This window comes from Thunnus thynnus, chromosome 22 (assembly GCF_963924715.1).
Source record: "Thunnus thynnus chromosome 22, fThuThy2.1, whole genome shotgun sequence".
NCBI lineage: Eukaryota > Metazoa > Chordata > Actinopteri > Scombriformes > Scombridae > Thunnus > Thunnus thynnus.
Window position 1 is genome coordinate 904,447 of NC_089538.1, and position 23,134 is coordinate 927,580.

A 23,134-nucleotide genomic window follows, 5' to 3' on the forward strand; every position below is an offset into this window, starting at 1 on the left:
GAACGTCACCACTATGCGACGGGGTGACGTCGATTGAGTGAGCTCTTTGTTGTTGTACACTTGTGCAGCCTGAGTCTCGTGAAGGTGGACCGAGACGGAAGATTTAGATTGACTCCTGTGTGCACCGAGCTGAGCGGTTAGAGACTACACTGTGTGTTGCTGAACAGAGGACCGTGTTGTTGGACAGCTGCGGACTGAAGCTGTTGCCTGCCTGCTGATGGCCAATGAGCGGCTCCGAGCTCTTGAGGAGGTGGAGAAGGAGATAGCGATGACCCTGCAGTGTGCCGGTGAGGACATAATATACAAAACTTACCCATGAGAACGGTATTTTTGTAGAATTTAGACCGATTGTGGATTTACATTGCTATAGTTCATCGCTAGTAGCGATTAGGGTCAGACGGGGCCGGGGCCCAAGCAACCTGGGGCCCAACCAGGTGATTTCCGTATGGAACCCCGTGCCCATCTGTGCCCTCTCTGCCCTCACTGTCTCATGTAAACATGTTTTTTACATTTAAGGCTTCAGCATTGCTTATTGCTCCTTCAGTTGGATGTTGTTCTTTTCTCTGTTCAGAATGATGTATGTGCAGAGTTTGTTTTCACATTCATCTGCTGAAGGAGAAAAGTTTCTTTGAGCATGATTTGTGACATCACAACTAGTTTGGAAGCTAATCCTGGAACCAGTATGCAATTTACACAAACGTGATGTGGAAACTTGAAGCCTCCAGTGTGCATACACTTTATATGAACTTTATAGTGAAGTAGGAGACATATTGTGTCCAGCAGGAAAACTATATATATTTGCATATTCATAGATTCTAGAATCTTTAATGAGGGAGAAGGAGTAGATTTTAAGGATTTCAATGAGGGCTCTGTTTGTGGAAGAACCATATTAGGCACACATTATTATTCCAAGCATTTTTAAAAAAATATATCTTACAACATGTAAGGATGGGATCTTCAATAAAAACGTTTCTTAAAGTTGCATCGATCACAATTTTAACGGTGGATCAAATGACTAGAGCTCCTTTTCAGACTCGCTCATTGTGTAAATGTGATGGCTGTGTTACATGTTGGTCCCATTTCTGAATAAGCACGTGACTCACTTTTCTGTAAAAGTCACAACAGCATTCTGTTGAGGATGAAATCCATGTTTTTTACACTCTCTCTTAACAGCACTGAAATAAAGTTATAATTTAATTATCATCTTGCGCACCAACTAAACCATGTTAGGTCAATCTTTAAAAATTTCCATTATTGTTTTGGAGGCTGTAGTTTGGGGTGCTGTGGAACTCTGCTGGGTTATACTGAGAGGTGTGATTAATATTTAGTCTACCCTAATTCATATAAATGCAATGGACAACATTGCTGTATTTTACTGCATTAGTTTTTCTAGGTGTACTTAATAAACTGGGAAGTGGATGTACTTTCATCAGGTGGACACAAACATGTTTCGAGTTTAGTGGAATTTGAATTTAAAGTCATGCTATTGGCATTGTCACTATACCTGGTCATTAATCTGATATATTGATATATGCTTGCCCTGACAGGTAATATTGTTCTGGAACTTTCCAAAGACAAACACAATGCCAGCGCCCTGGACAGACAGCTGGTCCAGTTCCAGAGTTCCGTCAACAGAGTGGAGAGTGAACTGAGCTCCCAGATCCGCTACCTCACACAGGTCAAACTCTGCAGTAATATTAGTATTTTTTTGCCTTGTGCGTTATAACTCAGGGCACAGCACTACAACAACAACAACAGAGCTTTGGTGTCTTATGGACCAAATGTTGAATCGGAAGCTGATTCACCTTCACAAGAATAAAGTTTCTATCTTTCATTTTAGGTAGTTATATTTAGTATATGCACAGATATACTGCTAAATATACACATGCATATTTATGTGAAAGCTGATCAAAACACCTTGACAGATTTGACTTAAAACTGTAACTTTAAATTGAAAGCTAGACAGTATTATAATCAAATATATTACTATGTTTTATCATTTAATTGTAGGTTTTTTCTTTTTTTGCAGTTTTTTTTTCTCAATTGTATGTTTAGTTTGATAATTGAGAGGTACAGTACCAGTCAAAAGTTTGGACATACTTAATCATTCAAGGGTTTTTGGAATGGAATCATGTAAGAAACAAAAAAGTGTTAAACAAACCAAAATATGTTTCATATTTTAGATTCCTCAAAGTAGCCACCTTTTGCTTTGATGACAGCTTTGCACACTATTGGTAATATTTCATCCAGCCTCATGAGAGAGTCATCTGGAATGCTTTTCCAACAGTCTTGGAGGAGTTCCTCACATATGCTGCGAACTTGTTGGCTACTTTTTCTTCACTCTGTAGTCCAACTCATCCCAAACCATCTCAGGCAGGTTTTGTGGAGGCCAGGTCATTGGATGCAGCACTCCATCACTATCCTTCTTGGTCAAATAGCCCTTACAGAGCCTGGAGGTGGTCAGACCAAAGTACAGATTTGGATCTGGTCTAATGTCCATTCCTTGTGTTTCTTGGCCCAAGCAATTATCTTCCACTTATTGGTTACTCTGGGAAGCATTGATGTGGGCTCTAATCTAAGGTGCCTTAATTGGTGATTTGTGAGGCTTGTACCTTTAATGAACTTCTGCTCTGCAGCAGAGGTAACGCTTGGTCTTCTTTTCCTGGGGTGGTCCTCATGAGAGCCAGTTTTATCATAGTGTTTGATGGTTTTTGTGACTGCACTTGGAGAAATTTTCAAAGTTCTTGAAATTTTCCAGACTGACTGATCTTCATGTCTTAAAGTAATGATGGACTGTTGTTTGTCTTTACTTAGTTGAGTGGTTCTTGCCATAATATGGATCACTACAGTAGTGGAATAGGCCTATTTGCTGTATACCAACACTACTTCAGCACAACACAACTGATGGTCTCAAATGCATTAAGAAGGCAAGAAATTCCACCATTTAAGTTTTTACAAGGCACACTTGTTCATTGAAAACCATTCCAAGTGACTAACTCATGAGGCTGGTTAAGAATCAGAATCTGTTTATTAGCCAAGTATGGACCATACAAAGAATGTGTCTTGGCGTCTGCTCCCACAAACAGTGATGGATGATGTGAAGATGGACTCGACAATGATAGTGTAGAACAGCAGCAGGTTGAGCTTCTTCAGCTGCCTCAGGAAGAACATCCATTGTTGGGCCTTCTTGGTTATGCAGCTTATGTTGATGTCCCATTTAAGATCCTTGGAGATGGTGATGCCAAGGAATTTAAATGACTCCGCAGCTGCGACTGCAGTGCTGTTGATGGTGAGTGGAGGGAGGGATGGGGGGTTCTCCTGAAATGTATTGTCAACTCTACTTTCTTGAGGGTGTTTAGCTCCAGGCTGTTATGGCTACACCAGGATGTTAGCCATGCCACTTCTGTCTGTACGGAGACTCGCCCCGTCCTGGATCAGACCAATGATGGTTGTGTTATCCGTGAACTTGAGGAGCTTTACAGAGGAGGTTGTGGAGGTGCAGTCATTCGTATAGAGACAGCAGAGGAGAGGGGAGAGCATGCAGCCCTGTGGCCTCACATGCTGCTTCCTGTCTGTCAGGAAGTTAGTGATCCATAGACAGAGAGGTCAGGCACAGTCAGCTGGGAGATCTTGGTGTGGAGAAGATCCTGGCGTAGGATCCCCGGCAGTCCAGATGCTGGAGGATGAAGTGCAGGCCTTGGTTGACTGTGTCACCTGTTAGTCTAGTATGCGAATTACATTGCGTCCATAGACGTTGAGTTCTGTAATCCTCTGTTTTTTAAGCGACTGGGACTATGGTGGAGGAAGCAAGCAGGGACTGTGCAGAGTCGCAGTGACTGGTTGAAGATGTCCGTCTATATGGGGGCTAATTGTTGAGCACAGTGCTTTAAAGTGGATGATGACACATTGCCAACAGTGTGCAAAGCTGTCTTCAAGGCAAACAGTGGCTACTTTGAGGAATCTACAATATGAAACATTTTGGTTTAACAGTTTTTTCCTTATTACATAATTCCATATATATTATTTTATAGTTTTTATGTCTTTAGTATTGTTCTACAATGTAGAAACTAGTAAAAATAAAGAAAAATCCTTGAATGAGAAAGTGTTGACTGGTACTGTATTACTCAGTACTACTCAGTACTATAAATATGTAAAGATGGCGTGCATCATATTGTGAGCAGCAGAATAAAAGATATCTTTTCCACAGGTGGCTACTGGTCAACCTCATGAAGGCTCAACTTACTCAGCGAGGAAAGACTGTCAGATGGCACTGAACAGAGCAGAGTATGCCAAGGTCAAACTGGGTGAACTGGGGCGGACCTGTGAAGTCATGCTGGAGCAGCAGCAGCAGCAGCAGCAGCAACAGCAGCAGCAGCAGCAACAACAGCAGCAGCAGCAACAGCAGCAGCAGCAGACATAAGAGCAGAGAGGGCAGCTGGCTGACTGGTGGATAACAGCAGCATCTCATGCTGACACCTGATGTGACTGTATCTGCCCTCATCCACCACTTCTGCCACCAGTGTTGAAATCTTTTCACTGGTCCTTTTTTATTCATACTTACAAATGCTGAAGAATCTCAAGACAGAGAAAAATGACATAAACACAAGAACTATGTTTAAGCAGTGTACATTGTATTTCTGGGTCCACTTTGTTGTTAGGCAGTGCATTTTTCCTTTTTACGTCTATAGCAGGATATATAGAACTTATTATCTTCTTCTAATGAAGCCTCAGAGTGATGAAAGTTATGATTTGAGAGCACGTAGGGACAGACTCAGAACAAATATCTGGATTTGGTTTGCACTGTGAAACGTGTTCTTAGTATTTCCTTCACCAGTTTTGTCAAATTCTAATCACTTGATAATGTTAGGATTTGCTTTCCAACAAAATCTGGCTAACAGGTGCTAATACATGCCCATAGGGTGCCCATGGTTTATATTGACTTAGACCTGAGGTCTAACAGGAAGAAGCTTCACTTTTTTGGTCAATTGCAGCAAACCTTGCTTTCATTTTTCCTGAGGACAGACAGTGAGTGAAGCTGAGTTTGTTTCCTTACCTTTTGAAGAGTCTCTCATCTTCAAAACCTCAGTCTGTATTAACTCTCACTTGTTTTGCTTGCTCAACAGTTGAAAAGCTTTTGTCATGTCACATAAAGATCACATGTTGTCTTCCGTTTGACAGGTGGAAAAGTTTATTTTCACAAACATGAAGAAGCTGTGACAACCTTTTTTAATCTTAAAGCAACAAAATAAAGATATTTTTGAGTAACAGTTTTTTCATTTTATTGACTAAAATATATATTCATACAGTTTCTGATTTCCATACTATATTGTGTAGTCAGATTAGCATATAGCACTTTAAGTATCTGATAAATCTCAAGTTTGATTATAACAATAGATGTAGCTGGACTGTAAAAAAAAAAATCTGACTCAATCCTTAATCTCAAATTACATATCATGATGAATATAAAAACACAAGTGTCCTTTTGACAGAGACACTGACAAACAGTGGTAGTGACATAGGAAAGACTTGAGCCAGCTGTACACTGTAGGCTGTAGTATCTTTTTCATTGGAACTCACAGCCTTACGTGTGGTTAGGACCTAGACAAAGAGCTGCTCAAACAGGTCCAGTGGTTGACTGTGTAGCTGGTGGACTTGCATGTTAAAGGAAGATACAGACAGAATCATCCATGTACGACTCTGATGCTACATGCTAACATTTTTGTGCACACATTTTGGCCAAGTCTACTCCTACACTGTGTCCCAATTCCATACTACAGAGTGATTACAATAAAGTATAACGTTACAATATTCTGCATACTAATGTTGACAACATTACAAAGCTGTACCAAGAGATGCCAAACTGCGACTCTGCAATGCCGTGCTAGCTGCTCTGTGAGGCTTTGCTTAGGCACAGCGATGCTTCAAGCTAAATGGTGCAGCACATGTAATGTTCAGTAGTCACCATCTTAGGGTGTTGGCATGCTAACATGTGCTAATTAGCATTTAACACAAAGCACAGCTGAGGCTGATGGGAATGTCATTAGTTTTGCAGATATTTAATTATAACCTGAAGCATTATATTCATTCAAATTTTGATTGACAAAGTGATGATGGTGCTAGAAGAAGTCAGAGGATCACCAGAGTTGTTATTCATCCTGAGAGCGACAAATGTCTGAACTTAATTTCATGGCAATCCAACCAATAACTGATTTGTTTTATAAGTAAGTACATATTGCATCAGCATAATAATTCTGTATGCTATTGGGACACAGGATAGATAGATATCCAGATACTATATTGCTACTGTGTTCGGGTCCAGGAAAGACTGCATTTTGCCCAACACTTCAAAGAGTAATGTAACACCCCCTGAAAATCTTGAATCTTCTTGTGTGTGGTTACAGGGGGCAATATGATTGTAACTTCAACCAGAGAGGGCAGTAAATCAATTCATCTTCTTGATATGTGGTCCATATAACATAATAACAGAAATGACAAAATACAAAAATAAAATGATTCCTATTCATTTTTGAACACTAGCCTCTAGCTTGTACTGCTCAAGATATGGTGTATTTGATTTTTTTCATTATAAAGGGGTTTTAGACAAATCCATAGGAAGCAATAAAAGCATTTACTGATACCTGAAGACAACAACTGACCTACTATCAATATAAAATCTATATAAAAATATCACTTGAATGTTTCCTTTTAAAGACATCCCTGCTAGAATTATAAATCCTGAATCACAGCAGCATGAATAATATTGCTGATATCAGCAGTCAAGCAGCAACATTTCAATCAAAAACATGTTACTGTAACTCCTGTTAAATGAACACTATTGTTGCCTGATGCATTAACCGTCTCTTGTTTATACAGTAACATACTGGTTGCAAACAACAGATTTCTTAAATTGTTGGTCTGCTCCTTTAACAAGAGATACATCTAATAGCCCATACAGTATAAAAAGGTACAATTTATGCATGTTCTTGAGGCTTCCTGTAACGTTCCACTCAGCCACGTAACCATGGTACCCGAGGAGGGGCAGCTAACAGAATGGGTCGTCCTCATCCTTCATTCCCGTTAACCGCAGTCGAGCAAAGTCTTCAAACACTAGGTCATCACCCGGAGAGGTACTACTGCAGAAAGAAGGTGTTGGTGTCAGACAGCTGGTTTGATTAGGTAAATCTAATGTTATGTATAATACCCCATTCAGACTGGATTTATTTCTCCAGGGGAGGTAGGTTGATTTTAACATTACCTCCCCTGGTCAGTGATTTGAATCCTGTCAGGACCATGTATGTGGGTAATTTTTCACCTCAGTAATAATTACAGCTACTTTTGACCTATTACCTTTTGGCAAACCCACTGCTCCTTCTATAATTTAAGTCCCATCCAGACCAATGTCCTTATATTTTAAAGGGGATCTCTGGGTTTTTTCCTTGAGTGAATCTGCTTGTCCTTCTACAAAAATTTTTGCTAAGCTGACACATGGAAACATGCTAACACCAACATATAGACCTATTTGGGAACCAATATGACTACAGGTAAGTGCTGCTATCCCTTGAGCCCTGTTTTTATCCAAAATATGTTGCAAAATGACACCATTGAAAGTATGCTGAATTAGCCATGAGCAGTTCCTGTTTGCAGTGTAGCTATGGATGTACAGAAAACTATCACTGGATTACTTTGATACTAAAGAAAACTTCAAAATTCTCAAGCAAGTTCTGAAGCCTCTTTTTTCTCTGATATCTGAAGGTTTATTGGCGATGGACAATGAAGATAGGAAGTCACACTGAATGATATCAATATGTGCTTCATGTCTGTGTTAAGATTTGACTCCTTTGAGAAGGAGGAAGGTTTTTGACTCACTTAATGCAGACCATATCCTGTCGTTTCCTCATGATTAATATGGCATTCGGAACAACGAGTGAAATTATTGAGGAGCACTACAAATACTGAATTCCCCACCTCCCCCCTGTATTGTTAATACCAATTGGATTTTTAGTCACTGTGGGACAAGTGTAATCACTGGTGAAAAAATAGTATCATCTGGTCCCATTTGCAGCATTCTTACTCAGGGAGATGAAACATTTATCTGATCCAAACCCTTTGATGTGTCAGTAGATTATTTTAGGACTCAAATCACAACCAGACAGCCAGTCTAGGCTAGCTTAAGTTAGGCTAAAAGAAATCTCATCTTTCTTTACACACACACACACACACACACACACACACGCTTACTTCATCTCAAACTCTATGAGGTTTGTATCCACGGGAGCATCAGCCTTTGGAGCAACTAGAGAGAAGAACACATTCATTTAATTACACTCTAATCCTCACAGCTCACACAGCTCAACTGTTAACTTTTATGAGGTGTGCATGCGTGTGTCTGACCTACCTGACTGTTGTTGGGAGCTGGGCTGCTCTGTAGGTTTGGGATGCATCAGGACGAAAGGAAGCTCCACTGCTACATCCCTACACATACACACAGCAATGAACACACCAAAATAAGAAATATTTAAAAAAAAAAAACTGGAATATACATTTCTATAATACTGTTCAGCACAATCATTGAATCATAAATTCCCATAGCTCACAGCTGTCAGTTTTCCAAGGACGTCATGTGAAACCTTGACACCAAAATCTCTGTACAGCTCATTACCTTCAAAGGGAGCTTGGTTGAAATTTTGGCTTCTAGGATCTTTCCAGTAGCACCACTGTTGCATTTCTTGGATAATAATGGCTGGATTAAAGTCTATTTATTTTCTATTCCTTTTGGTGACCATAATGACCTTTTTTCCAACTTTTCCATTTTCAAAATGAGTGTGTGTGTCTGACCTGTTAATGGGCAGGACAGTGTTTTCTATGTAAATGTGTGCTTTCAAGTGGAGGACACCTATGATCTGTGAAAGTCACACTCCCGCTCAGTGTGACTGTTGAAGGCAGGACTATCTTAGACAAAGCTGGATTAACAACCTAGCAAAGCAGGCACCTGACCCAGGCATCCAAAAAGCCCCTAGTTAATTGATTAATTGTAACTTTGTTTGGGAATGGATGTACAGACATGCTCCCTTTGCACTCGCCACCTTCACTGTAGAGATTTGGGGAAACTCATGCACCCTCTTATAGGTTTCTAAATAAACATGATTTTTAGTGGAGTTGCCGTTATGGAAAACTGCAAAGGGTTCTACATCTGGTTCAACTTGCTGGCTGACCTAACCACCCTGCATATTCATCCACACATGCCAGTTTGTTTACATGGATCAGGGTGACTTTCACTGCTGTTAGACTGTCTTCAAAGGAAACACAGTTCCTTGTCCTTGTCGGCGATTTATTCAGAATTCAAGGCACACTTAACCAGCATGGCAACCACAACATTCTGCAGTGACATGCCATCCCATCTGGTTTGTATTTAGTAAGACCATCTTTTGTTTTTCAACAGGACAATGACCCAAAACACACCTCCAGGCTCTGTAAGGGCTATCTGACCAAGAAGGAGAGTGATGGAGTGTTGCATCAAATGACCTGGTCTCCACAATCAACTGACATAAGCCCAACTGAGATGGTTTGGGATGAGTTGGACCACAGAGTGAAGGCAAAGCAGCCAATAAGTGCTCAGCATTTGTGGGATCTCCTTCACGACTGTTGGAAAAGCATTCCAGGTGACTGTCTCATGAAGCTGAAGACACTTTTTTGTTTTCCTACTTGATTCCATATGTATTATTTCATAGTTTTAATGTCTTCAGTATTGTTCTAAAATGTAGAAACTAATAAAAATAAAGAAAAACCCTTGAATGAGTAGGTGTGTCTGGTACTGTATACTAGGACTTTATTATTATTGCTATTATGGATATGAATGATGACGAAAAAACAAAAACAAAGACATAAGACCCAAGATGTCATAAACTTAAATATCCTTGTTCACCTACCCTCCAAGAGACACCACCAGTTTGACTTTGACTCTGTAGGAAACCATGATCCCCATCATCTCCTTGTTACACCCTTCTTTTACTCTGTAACACACACAGAATTCAGACAACACACGTATGAGAGGTATACAATATACAGTGCATATCCGTAAACCCTTTTCTGTCAGGTGTGTGTATATATGTGTGTACATGGTGCTGGAGGCCAGGTTGGTGTCTTCATGCTTTAGCTTTCCATCCAGGGCCAGGCCTCTCTTTTCCCTGTTGGTACCCAGCATGGGGGTCAGAGTGTAGACCTGGCAGAGGGTGGAGCTGGGAGAAACCTGGTCACTAAGGAGAATAGGGGTGGGGGGGGTGGGGGGGGGTGAGAAGGTGGAAGAGTTTAACAGAGTGATCCATTTGTTCTGTCTGCTGCCACTTGCAATGAATCATAAAAACAAGAGACTTTTGAGCATTAATGTTCAACATTACATATAACATTATGTCATCCGCATACAAATGTAATTGACAATCGTGCTGGCCTTGGTTATTCATGTAGATTGTTAATACAACACGACCTAAAATGGATTGTTGTGGGACTCCTTTATGTCCTACATGTTTTCAGACATATAAAAATACTCTGCTTTAAATAATGTCTGTCTGAGATGGTTCCTCAAAAAAAAAAAGTTACATCTAGCCGTTCCCCATTGAAAAATCTACAATCAATTAAAACGCGAATATTTAACTGCTGGATACAAGATGTTTCCTTCTTCACTGTAAAGTCTATTCTTATTGTGTGGTCCATTAAGTCTTCAAGTTTCCACATCACACTTGTGTGTTTTGCATACTGGACCATGACTGGATCCAAACAAGTTGTGATGTCACAAATAATGCTAGGTATACATGTTAAACTCAGATTTAAGGTGAGCACAGGGAAACTTTCCCCCTTCAACAGATTATTGTGAAAATTGCCAATAGTCACATATTCTTCATAATACTCACTCTGCTTCAACCTGGGCTACTGCACACTTATACTGGGCCGTGGAGAACAGACAGATATCAGCATATTGACGAACTGAGAAGAGAGGAGAATTATTTTAGTACTTCCTTTAGTCGGGCTGTTTCTAACAAAGGTCTTCCTTGGTAAAAGTCAGATAGATTTAGTTATAGTTAGTTACACCCGATGACAATATATTTTTATCGCAAGTGGTGCAAAAGTTGTTTAAATTGTTTATTAGTGGTAATAACTGAAAGAAGAGTGTGAGTGTGTAAGAGCAGGTGGAGTTACCAGAAATCTTCACCCGCTTAACAGTCTTAGTGGAGTTGTTGGTGACGTGGACATTAACACTGATGGGCTCACCATGGTAGTACAGCTGGAGGGAGACAGAGACTGAGCAGTGTTTGTATCCCACCAATCAAATAACACATCAGCGTATGTGAGTGCGTTACCTCCTTATCCAGTGAGACCTCCAGGTGAAGAGATCTATCAGACATCAGGAAGCTACGGCTGGTCTCCACTATCGGCTGTGGACCCGGCTTCTCCGGGGCGTACTGAACCTTCCGGATTACCAAATGCACAGAGTTCCTACACACACACACACACAGCAGGTTCATATATATATATATATATATATATAGTATGTGCATTTACAGAGGATACAGGCTTACATTCTCCACAGGCATGGAGTTAGCCATGATCAGGACTGCAGTGCAGAGGAAACTGGATATTACATACTGTTGCAAGATATTAGCTATCCACAGCTGGTACTGAATAATATCTTGCCAAAGGACAAACTGATCAGTGACTAGTCTCTAGTATTTCCTAGAGAACCATACTGGGTTTCTCTCTAGGTGTGTTAGTTTGGTTGTAGTATCAGCTGTTTGAATATGTTGGACCTTTGGTGGATCTTCTCCTCCACAGTCTTGGCACAAAACGCTTGAAGCTCATAGTCCACACCACACGCTTTCCCAGTGTCCTCTGGGCCTGGCTGGAGGGTCACTGAGCAGGGCAGGTTCTGGGGGATCTGACACATCCGAACACACAAACCAAGTGAAATCCAAGTGTTAGTTCTGGGTGCACTGTAATCCACTTCATGTCACTTCACTTCACTTCACTGTATGTGAAATGGGCAAGTGGACTGTTTAACACTTCACAGGATGTGAAATGGTTAAGAGCAGGTATGTATACCATTTTAATACTTAATTTAGTTTCACTTCACTTTGCAGAATATAAAATAGGTGACAACTTTGATGTGCACTGTTTGGTAATATTAGTATTATATAGAGTAGTTATGAACTCTGTTAAGTAGTATTATACACTACAATAGTAAACCACATGCTCTTATCCACTTCACTCCACAGTACTTCACTTCACAGAATGTGAAAGGGGTAAAAGTAGAAATATGGAAAATTTTTCTCTGAGCTGGCCTCCAGAATTCATGAGAAATTTCTTAAGAAGTCTCTTTTATTTGTGTTTCGACCAAGTATATGCATATTTTAATTTGATTGAAACAAGTATAGTTTATTTTTGTTTTCATTTGTAAGATTAAGTTGAAACAGTATTTTATTTTTAAAGTAAACACCACTGAAGATTTGAGTGTGGTCACATAGAACCTTATTTGGCATTAAACACACTTTACTACAAGCCAGCCGAAGCCTGAATCCTCAACTCAAACTGAAATCCATAAGCAGACAGCGACGCCTGAAAATGGAACATTGCCAGCTTGCTGACCACAGCCAGCATGAAAATAATTAAAGTAATTAATAACAATTTTATGTTACAACAACAGTATATAACAAAACTAAGTCCAACCCTGGTCAGCATCCCTGAAATGTTAAGTACAGACACTCAATTCAGTTCAATTTAGTCTATCTAACCAGTTTGTTTTTAATTATAAATAAGATCTAATAACCTACACTCCATGCTAAAAACACGACAATTATTGTAAGTTGATACAAAATGTTGAGTCATCATTTCAATGATATTGCACAGGGCTGTATTCCGTTTTGTTATATATTGCATAATTTCTTTCATCAGAGTAACAACAGCAACATTAGCAACTTTTAAAATGTTGTTCTTCTCACTTTTCTTTTTTGCCATCTGTAGAAACTCTGACTTGCACAACAGCTGCCAGTAAAATCAGCAAACAGTAGAGTTAACGGTCATGTGAGATGAAAGGCTGTGTATAATGGGCTGAGGTAGTCTCAGGGGTGGTGTTTGGTGGTCTTACAGTGAAGTTGAAGGGGTAGGCATGCTGACCAAGCTTCTTCAGCAGCCTCTCCTGCAGACGGCTCAGAGGTTTCTTGTTCTCCTGCAGGGGAGGGAAGGCCTGGAAGGTGCTGATGTACAGATCCTTCCTGAAGGAAAGGCCCAGGACATCCAGGTCCTCCCGACCATAACGGAACGCACAGGTCAGACTCATAAACACTGAGGACATTGATGAAAAAATGAGGAAGCTCAGTTATATACAAATGCAATCTGTCAGTCAACTGGTTATGCGGTCTTTATTGGAGTCAGTCACTTTGTGTCTATCTTCAAGTTTTCTTACCTTTTCGATCTTTCAGATACTCTGGATCTACAAGGAGCACTCCCACTAGAAAACACACACACACATTTACAGCTGAACATTTGGCACTTGAGCAGCGATGTTGAATAAATACACTGAGGGTGTGGTTGTGTGTATGTTATAGTCTATATACTGTATGATTCTACAGAGCTATAACTATAACTCAAACATTAAGGGACACAATAGATATGACACAATATGTATAATACTGGTGTCCATATCTCTAAACCAAATGACATAAAGGGTAGACAAGGTTTGTGTCATATCTAAGTCTACAAATGCAAGAAACACAGCTTTCTTTTCTCCAAATGTGTCTTTGGCAGCCCTCAACATCCCATAATCTAGTGTCCAATAGTGTGTTGGAATGAAATGTCATAGCTTATAATGTAAACATAGCAAATATGAAACTTGGTGGTTTGGGGGAAACGTATTGGTGATAAACCTGTTACCTGTTACAGTTGGTTACCTGCATGCAACTTCAAAACTCTTCACACTGTCAACTTTTCCGACACACTGCTGGGCACAGCATCTCATTTTACACACAAAAGCAAATCCTTCCAGCAGACACTAAAACCACCTAGCTTTCAGGTCTTCTGAAGAATCCACCTTTGTGGGATCCAGTGTCTGATTTGGAAGCCAGTTAGTGTTTATAGTGACCCGTTGTGGACAGAACACAACCAGGGTATGAATGGGATGAATTTTACTGGTATGTTGAGATGAGACTGTGGGTGTTCCAGCAAGAATATTTTCAATCTTTAAAAGGTCATGTAATAAGTATTTCTTATGATGGCTTTGTAAACTCAAGTTGTGTGTGTGTGTGTTTAGACTCACCTACTGGATCTACATGGTCTGAGTGATCTACAAAGTCTCGCTTCCCCAGATAAACTGTGAGCTGTGGAAATAAAGAAAGGCAGACAAAAATGGAGCAATTAAGATCATCTACATCAGCTACTGAAAGTGAAGAGATGGTTGAGAGATAAAGAGGAGATGACATGAACTCCTCATACACACACACACACACACACACACACACACACACACACACACACACACACACACACACACACACACACAACCTACCTTACAGTTGGGGCTGGACTTCTTAAAAACTCTGTAGAAAGAGGGAGAGAGCTAATCTTAACAGTCTGTTTGAAATGAATGTATCAATGCCATCATATCAGTAACCTGGGTTGAAGTAGGTACCAATTCAACAACACATGCACAGGCAGCGCAACATTTTTTTAAATTTTTTTTTAAAAAGATAAATATAGTCTACTGTTATTGGATATTTCAACTCTTGGATGTTGATATCGGTATTAGCCTCAAAAATCCAGCATTGGTCAGAATCTAAATTAAGTTTTGCCATTTATTTTTTTTAAAATGAGTTTTGTGGCTTATTTTCCTTTATTAGACACTTAACAGCGGAGATGCTGACAGGAAACAGACAGAGAGGTTTGACATGAGACAAAGGTCCCCGTCTGAAATCGATCCAGGAGTGTTGATGTTGCTACACCACTGAGATGTCTCATCATCGTGTCATTTCAAAATAAAGCACTTCCGTATTCATGGAAAATAAGAAAATTAAAGCAAAATAACATTTAGGAATGCAATCCTTACACATATGTACCACACTGTATTGGGGTCATTTACACCATTTCTAACCTAATGCATAATTCCTTTAAAAATGTGTATAAATATACAAGCAGATATAAATGCAACACTCCCTGCTGTCTGTCATGTAGTTTGAGGGTGAACCAGGAAACCTTAAGGCCTGGTTAGTCAGACTGTCGAGGATAGAAAACAACAACAACCTCTGACTGTGGGAACTGTGGATCTCATTACAGTCCTGTACACACTACAGCACTGTTTACTTACATCATATTTCCTGTCTCTCCCTAACACACACATACACACACACACACACACTCCTCCAGCTGCAGAGTGCTAGTCCTTCAGTCTTGTGAAAGGAATAGGAATTTAAATAAAAAGCATTTAGAAAGCAGCAGCAGAGACATTCTTACTGAAGTGTCACAGAGACACAACTGAGTCTGGATGATGTTTTCTCTCAATAGTCTCTAGAACAGAACAGAATAAACAGCAGCTCACTTATTTGAAGGAAATCTCCACTGTTTATTTCTATAGGACCTTTAAAACATAAACCTGTTCTTCAGACATCATTTCGGTGAAAACTGTTGTACACATTTCCACCAACGTCCTTTGAAGGCATTCAGAAAGTTTATATAGGCTACTTACTTTTAGCTATGCAATCACATGCGCATGATGGCGACTGTTGGTTGTGCAAGTTCCCAGAAAACAACCAACCAATGTAACAAGATGCAATTAAGAAGAATGAAGAATGAAGAATAGGGGGCAGTATATCAGGACGTCAAGTCAAATCAGCAGTAGACTCTGAACAAACCACAACAACAATGGAGGAAAGTTTTTAGGATACACTAGAATACAATGGTGCCACCGCCACCTTTTCACTGATCTCAATATTAGCATTAATATTAAGGGAATAGTGTAAAAGGGGTGTTAAAGGAGACATATGCTTTTTCTGGTTTTCTGTTATTTATATACTGTTATGATGACACATGTTCAACATGGTCAAAGCTCCTTGACTTGACGTCGGCTTTGTCGCACATCCTCATAAACAGTCATCCGTCCCATAGCCTTGGGTGCTAAGGTTGGTGCTAAGGGTTTTTCCACCAACACATGATTGTCTCACATATTTCAGATCAGATTCTGGCTCCAACATGTATGGATGTATTTAAGAAGTTGACATTTCAAGTAAAGAACAAGAAAAATAAGTGAAATCCTATTAATATACCGTAGTTTGTTTCATGGTTTGTTGACAAACCGAGCGGCCACAAGTCAGCCGTGATGCAGCTTCCGGAAACTAACCAATCAGAACAGAGTGGGTTCATCGGTAGAGGGCCCTTAAAGAGACAGGAGCTAAAACTGGCTGTTTCTGACAGAGGCTGAACAGAGTGGCCAGTAAGGTAAATAAGGATTTTTTAAACTGTATCATGCAAAAGAGCTGGAAATGTGCAGAATATGATAAATGGTAAATGGACTGTGCTTATATAGCGTCTTTCTAGTCCTCCGACCACTACGAATCACATTCACCCATTCACACACATTCATACACTGAATGGGTACAGGGGCTATCATGCAAGGTCCCAACCTGCCCATCAGAGGAAATCTAATCATTCACACACTGATTGGATCAGCCATCAGGAGCAAATATCTTGCCCAAGGACACGTCGACATGTAGACTGGAGGAGACGGGAATCGAACTGCCAATCTTCCGATTAGTGGACAACTTGCTCTACCTCCTGAGCCACAGCCGCGCTTTCAAGTACAGAGCTGAAGTCAGGACGTGGTTAGCCTAACATAGCATAGAGACAGGAAGCAAAGGGAAACAACTAGCCTGACTGGGGTTCAAAAATACACTTAGGCCCTGTTTACAACTGGCATTAACATGCATCTCAGGTGATCTGATCACAAGTGGACAGCTTTAAGTACGTCTGTTTACACCTGGCATTAACATGCACAGGGCCTTACAGTACCATCAAATCTAAAGCTCACTAATGGAGACAATTTATCCTGTTTCGTTAAAGGTGCAGTGTGTAGGATTTAGTGGCATCTAGTGGTGAGGTTGCAGAGTGCAACCAACTGAATACCCCTCCCTCTCCCTTTCCAAGCGTGTAGGAGAACCTACAGTGGCTGCAAAACTCAAGAAAAACATGAAAGCCCTCTCTAGAGCCAGTGTTTGGTTTGTCTGTTCTGGGCTACTGTAGAAACATGGCGGTGCAACATGGCGGACTCAGCGGAAGATGACCTGCTCCCTACATAGGTATAAAGGGCTCATTCTAAGGTAATAAAAACATACCGATTCTTATGTTCAGGTTATTATACACTAATTAAAACATCATTATGAATATTATATTCCATTTCTGTCAAGTCTAAAAATTCTACACACTGCACCTTTAATCCATACACAAACAGAAATATAAAAAGACTATTTGTAGTTCTTTTGGGAGTTATACCCTGGAAATTTTTTTTGACAAACGGCTTCCTGAAATCATCAAAGTGAGGTTGTCAGGTTTGGTTTCATTGTGTCTGTACAGACACCAAAACTAAAACCTGTGCTCACTGACTGTATCTGACAGCCTGAGAGGCTCCACAGTAGACAAGTACTGGGCGGATGGATGGAAACTGTTGTTGTCAAGGAAAAGTTCCAGCATGTAACTCCGCCTAAAACCATAAACCTTATCTTTATATTTTTGTTGGCATGCAGATTAAACAATGTGCTAATTAGTGAGCTTTAGAGGTCTTGGCACTGCAGTATGCTAAGTTAGGCTAACCATGTCACAACTCTGACTCTGTATTAAAGGCACAGACATGAGAGTGGTGTCTGGGCACCGAGCAGAGAAAAAGCAGAACAAAGAGCAAGCAAATAGCTAAATGACAGCAAAGCAGAGAGCAAACGAGCAGAGTGTCCTTACTGCAGTCTAACAGGAAGTGGGGTGAAGTGTTTTCCAGGAAATGTGGGTGGTGTATGGCAGAAATTATTCTGTGACCAAGAGTTATGATTAATCTGCCAACTGTTTGTGTCCATGTGTACAACACAACAGCACAAAAGGAAAACTGCGTAGTTGTCATTTACATTATTGTAGGAAAATGATTGTTGTACATGTTCTGGACTACAAGCAGGACTGTTGGAGGTCAAGTCAGCTTTACCAGGTTTGTGCAGACAGCTGCAGTTTTAAGAACCTTTAGCATGTCCCTGTGCAGGAATGTGCTGCCTGTTGGATTTGAGGAAAGAAAACAGGGGCAAAGAACAAAATGCACATCCTGATTATCACAAAAAATGTCCTTTACTTCCTTAACACTAGGACATGTGAACCACTTCCTGTCAACCCCTTATCCTCAAGGCAAAAAAACGTCTAGTCATGATAAAACCCCCTCAGGCAAAACCTCTTCCGTATGGAACATAGTAACTGAAGTCAGAAGTGAGGACATGATATACTCCTCAACACTTCACATTTGATTTGAGGCTAGTTGTTAATTGCAGCTTGCACTTTTGTATTTGTGCATTCCAGATCTCTCTTTGTCCAGGATGCATAAATAGAATTTAAAAAGTCAAAGAAAAAAAGGTCTGACAGTACAAGACCAGTTCTAACTTCAAGCAGTATTCATTTTGTTGGCTACTTGGAGCAGCAGAACAAGCTGTAAACACAATACAAACATATTATCAAATGTTGGCTAACAGACATCCAGCAGACACAGAGCAACATTATCATTCATTAGCAGAGAAATATCTGTCTCTTTAGCTGCTAAATGCTCCACTATGTTCACCAGCTAGTCTCTAACTGTGTCTGTCTTCTGTTTGGTGCTGAGCCGGTAGTGGATTTATCAAACCTTTTCACTGAAAACTGCTGTCGGAAACCAGGTTGATGAGTGATGAGCCTAAATTAAAGGCTCATCGCCTTTAATGAGTGTAGTTGTGGGCGGTAAAAAAAAGCTGAAAACTGAACTTTGAAAGATATTAAAGATCTCTAGTGCTGAAGGGAACAGCCGAGTCACAGATAATGATCTGTGGATTTGTCATTGTGACTGACCCTCTCACATCACACATTAGATTCATTGATACTATAAAAATATTAATTAGTGCAGCTTTGACATCTCTTTGCAGTGAAAATTAATGAGCACATTTATAGTTTGGACAACAATTACTGTCCCTCACCACTCAGGTGATGCATATTAAAAGGACAGGTTCACAATTTTTTTTAAGTGTCTTATAATAACAGTCAGGTGTCCATATGAACAGTGAAAGAGGTTTTCCTTGCTGTAATCATCCCTCCTGTTCATACTGGATATTAAAAGATCCCCTTCAAGTGTGCTTTCAATGTTAGTGATGGAGGACAGTGTTTCCCTGTTGAGCTGTGGTGGAAGTATAGTAACAAAAAGAGGGACTTTGGAACTAAAAAGACTGTAACGTTGAAAGATATCTACTTGATTTGACTCATTATTAGCTTCAGATAAACTTTTAAGTACATGGGGGGATGTTTACAGCAAGAAAAACATGTTTCACTGTTCATTTGGGCTCCTAACTGTTGTTTTAAGACAGACTTGAAAAAATGTGAACTGGTCCTTTAAAGCCTCAAAGACGAACATTTATGACTTTGGCGATTCTGTGGCTCTACAAAGGAACACACCGTCCCCAAACTTAGCTGTCTCTTTCATGTAAGCATCCTTCTTATATTTAGACGTGTGTGTAGATTACTGAGGACATAGCTGTCTTCCTTAAAAAAAAAATAAGTCAAACTTTTAAAACTCCGACAGGAGTTGCCGCTACAGACATTTCCAAGCTGTACGAAAAAGTGTCAGACTGTAGCCAAAAGGCTGGCTTGATTGTTGCGCTTTTGTCAGCCAACTATAAATGTAACAATGTAAAAACGAATGTTTCCAAACGGGTCAAACCCCTACTCTGCTTTACACCGAGAGGAACAGTTCTTTTCCTGTAAGAATTATGCAAGAATTTCACGTCTTCAAAACAGCGACAGTGCTGTCAATCAGCCTGCCGTTTTACCTCCCAGTGTTCGACTTCTAAATATTCTTAGGAAGCTAGTGGCCTCGAATAATAATTGAAATAAATGTAAAAATATTTACTAGAGAAGTTTACTGGGGAATAACCTCCTCCCTTTAGTTTCGTGCCCGTTTTCTCTCATGAGGAAGTTACGCCACACTCCTTTCGAAATGTATACAATTTTTTGCAATTCACCATTCCCACCCTAATACACAAACATAACAACTACACAGTCTACGTAGCAGGACCAAATTGGGACGTTTTTAGTAATTCTTAGCATTCATTTTTAAATTTTACATTAATATCAGTCAACATTTAGCCTATTTAAAGAAAACGTCAACTTTGAGTCGTGATGTTGTGTAACAGTATATGTTGTTTAAATTAACTGCTGGTCTGCTAGTGTTAAATAGATGCTAGCATGCGATAATAATAACCTATTTAAGGTCTCGTGCGATGGTTTCAGACTCCTCTCGGTGGTAAACAACAGCTTTAAATGGTGCGGGGTTTTTAAAGGATGTTGGAGTTCCCTTTTTTCTGCTCACGAGATAAGCTAACTTACTTTATTTCCATCATTTGACAGCACTAGTGAACCAACAAGATGACTCTCTTACCTGGTCCCAGTTTTGTCCCCCATCTCCTCAGACCAGCGGACAGTGTGTGTGGTGTTTTGGCTGTTGCTGTCTCCCTGGATCAGGTTAGCATGCTTCTGCAGCTGTCTGCTCTCTGGGACCACTCAGCCTGTTTCCGCAGCTGAGGAACAAAAGCCACGCCTACCAGATAAGATGTGCACCATAGTCACAAAAAAAAAACTTTATTACTCCTGCGAATCAAACTGTTCTAATACTACTACTAATGATAATCATCATGATTATCATAATAATGAGATTTATTTGCATACAACCTTTCAAAACAGTAGTTACATGGTGCTTCACAGAGAGTTTATTCGGGCTCCTGACTGTTGTTTTAAGAAAATTGTGAACCCATTCTTTATGAAGGGATGAAAAATGACCTTTGCACACCAGTATTCTATAATCCCAGGTGGGGAGAAGAATAAGTGATGAGCCAGTGTAATAAAAAGCAGCTCATTCACACTGTCAACACTTATGGTGAATTGGATGAGTTGACATCTGTCAATATTTAACTGTAGAACTGTAGAATGTTTCATCAACAGTATAAGACTGAGGTGTTTTATTAGCATGTAAACGTGCCTACAGATTGCTGGCACCACCATCATCACTATAATTACCACCTCTGTGCCAACTGCCCCATACTGACTTATGTTTCCTTGGGGAAGTCAGTAGGAGTGATCAGAGTAGACGGTAAGTTACTTGGTATGCAGAGAGAGGAGATTCTTTTAGAGGATTGCACCTGGGTGAGTAGGGAGCTAAGCATAGCAATACAGAACACGACATCGGCAAATTCAAAAGGATTCTTCCTCTGGGATGATTGGGAACATGAATTTATTGAGTAAATGTTGAAAGCACTATATGACATTTGTACAAGTGGAAATGTTGGTGTAAGAAATTATGAAAATCCGGCAACCTTGGCTCAAGTTTCCTGTAATAACCATAATGCTCTATAAGAAAAATGAAAGAATTCAGTATATTAATTCAGATTAAATCTGGTTTTGAAGAGTGTATATAAAATGTCTTGGAAAGAGAAGAATGTAAGGCTGTTGCACTAGGACAGTGACCCTGTGACTGGGAGGACAAGCCTAATCAGTGTTTATGTCCAAGAAGCTCTGTCAACAAAACACAACTCTCCAGTTGAAGATAGTAGAAAAGATGAATGTGGGGAAAGGACACTGTGTCAAAGTAAATCTGAGTCAAAAATGACTCATTTGAAGAAACTCCTCAAGATAAAAGAAAAAGAACAAACCTGGTGACAAAATGTATGTGAAGATGAAGGAGATAGGTGGAAGGGATTATGTTCAAGTTTGTAAGAAAATCTGGGTGTTTTTTAATGGAAAATGTTTGGATGCTTCTAAAGATGATGCTAGCCAGTTTGATGCTTTTTTTTACGTCTTTATTAGATAATGATAATGGAGAGATCATCCAACAAATGTTCACAGATATGCAGCATTATTACATTCATCAGACATTTGTGTCTCCACATACAGTACATTGATTTCACATCTTCTAAAATCAGCCATTGAGGTGATTTGAATTTTACTGACGCAACATTACAGTCTTTTTAGTGCCAAAGTCCCTCCTTTTGTTTCTATACTTCCACCACAGCTCAACAGGGAAACACTGTCTGAGGAAACACAAAGAGAGAATTTGATGCTAAAAAGACTGTAAATGTGTCAGATATCCACTTGATATGACTAACTCACTCTGATGAAGACTCATATAAGCTTCACATCAACTTTTAAATGCAATTTTGCACAAAATAACTGTGTGGACACACTGTGGATTTTGTCCCCCATCACTTACATTGAAAGCACATTTGAAGGGGATCTTTTAATATGAACAGGAGGAATGATTACAGTGAGGAAAACCTCTTTCACTGTTCATATGGAGACCCGACTGTTGTGTTAAGACACACATGTGGCACAATTGTGAACCTATCCATTAATGCATTAGCAACAATAGTCCAATAATTTAATCTATAACAAAGTTCATCTGTCTGCATGCAGGACTCTTACTTGTAAAAGAGCATTTTTACTACTTTATGTAAAAAACGATTCTTCACCTTTTGGGAGGAACAGCTGGGCTAAACAGGGGCCCAGCAGCTCACTTTTGTCCCTGGGGCCACTGTAGTAAATAAATCCGGTCACGTGTAGGCTAAATCCAAAATGATTAGGATGCATGTCAGTCTTGTCCAACACACTGCATGCCTCCCAATGAGGTAATGTCATTGTAAGACAGAGAAGTGAAACTCAGTTAGCTCCATGTTAGCACAATGCTAAATAGCATACTGCTAATACAAGAGAGGCAAACAGTTGTATTAAACTGTTGTCGGGACTCAGGCAGTGCTGCTAACTCTTCACTTTTATCTTATAAGATTGGAGACAACAGCTAGTAGATGGATTTATTTTGAAAGGTGCGGCAGGAAGTGTATGTGTGTGT

General features: G+C 39.9%; 2 protein-coding genes across 2 annotated transcripts; one reads left to right on the forward strand and one right to left on the reverse strand.

Moving 5' to 3' along the window:
- Positions 1 to 40: 40 nt before the first annotated feature.
- On the forward strand, positions 41 to 5,267 carry med11 (mediator complex subunit 11). The gene is made up of 3 exons (XM_067580286.1): positions 41 to 287; positions 1,548 to 1,678; positions 4,208 to 5,267. Exons 1-3 carry the CDS (start codon positions 218 to 220, stop codon positions 4,418 to 4,420), a joined length of 414 nt encoding a protein of 137 aa, XP_067436387.1. The 5' UTR covers positions 41 to 217; the 3' UTR covers positions 4,421 to 5,267.
- A 463-nt stretch (positions 5,268 to 5,730) lies between these two features.
- Positions 5,731 to 20,822, reverse strand: LOC137174807 (arrestin red cell-like). Its single transcript, XM_067580285.1, has 14 exons — positions 20,675 to 20,822; positions 14,549 to 14,579; positions 14,300 to 14,360; positions 13,451 to 13,495; positions 13,133 to 13,329; positions 11,799 to 11,926; positions 11,352 to 11,487; positions 11,191 to 11,275; positions 10,905 to 10,977; positions 10,116 to 10,253; positions 9,927 to 10,010; positions 8,396 to 8,472; positions 8,239 to 8,293; positions 5,731 to 7,133 (listed from the first exon to the last, which is right to left on the reverse strand). Exons 1-14 carry the CDS (start codon positions 20,695 to 20,697, stop codon positions 7,043 to 7,045), a joined length of 1,224 nt encoding a protein of 407 aa, XP_067436386.1. The 5' UTR covers positions 20,698 to 20,822; the 3' UTR covers positions 5,731 to 7,042.
- Between the last annotated feature and the right edge of the window lie 2,312 nt (positions 20,823 to 23,134).

Bases quoted from the DNA above. Each gene is read 5' to 3' on its own strand.
- LOC137174807 (XM_067580285.1), bottom strand. From the start codon at position 20,697: ATGGGGGACAAAACTGGGACCAG. The intron at 14,361-14,548 runs GTAGGTTGTGTG...TTATTTCCACAG, and splicing joins AGTCCAGCCCCAACTGTAAG to CTCACAGTTTATCTGGGGAA. The intron at 10,254-10,904 runs GTGAGTATTATG...TATTCTCCTTAG, and splicing joins GTAGCCCAGGTTGAAGCAGA to TGACCAGGTTTCTCCCAGCT.
- med11 (XM_067580286.1), top strand. From the start codon at position 218: ATGGCCAATGAGCGGCTCCGAGCTCTTGAGGAGGTGGAGAAGGAGATA. The intron at 288-1,547 runs GTGAGGACATAA...TTGCCCTGACAG, and splicing joins GATGACCCTGCAGTGTGCCG to GTAATATTGTTCTGGAACTT. The intron at 1,679-4,207 runs GTCAAACTCTGC...TCTTTTCCACAG, and splicing joins AGATCCGCTACCTCACACAG to GTGGCTACTGGTCAACCTCA.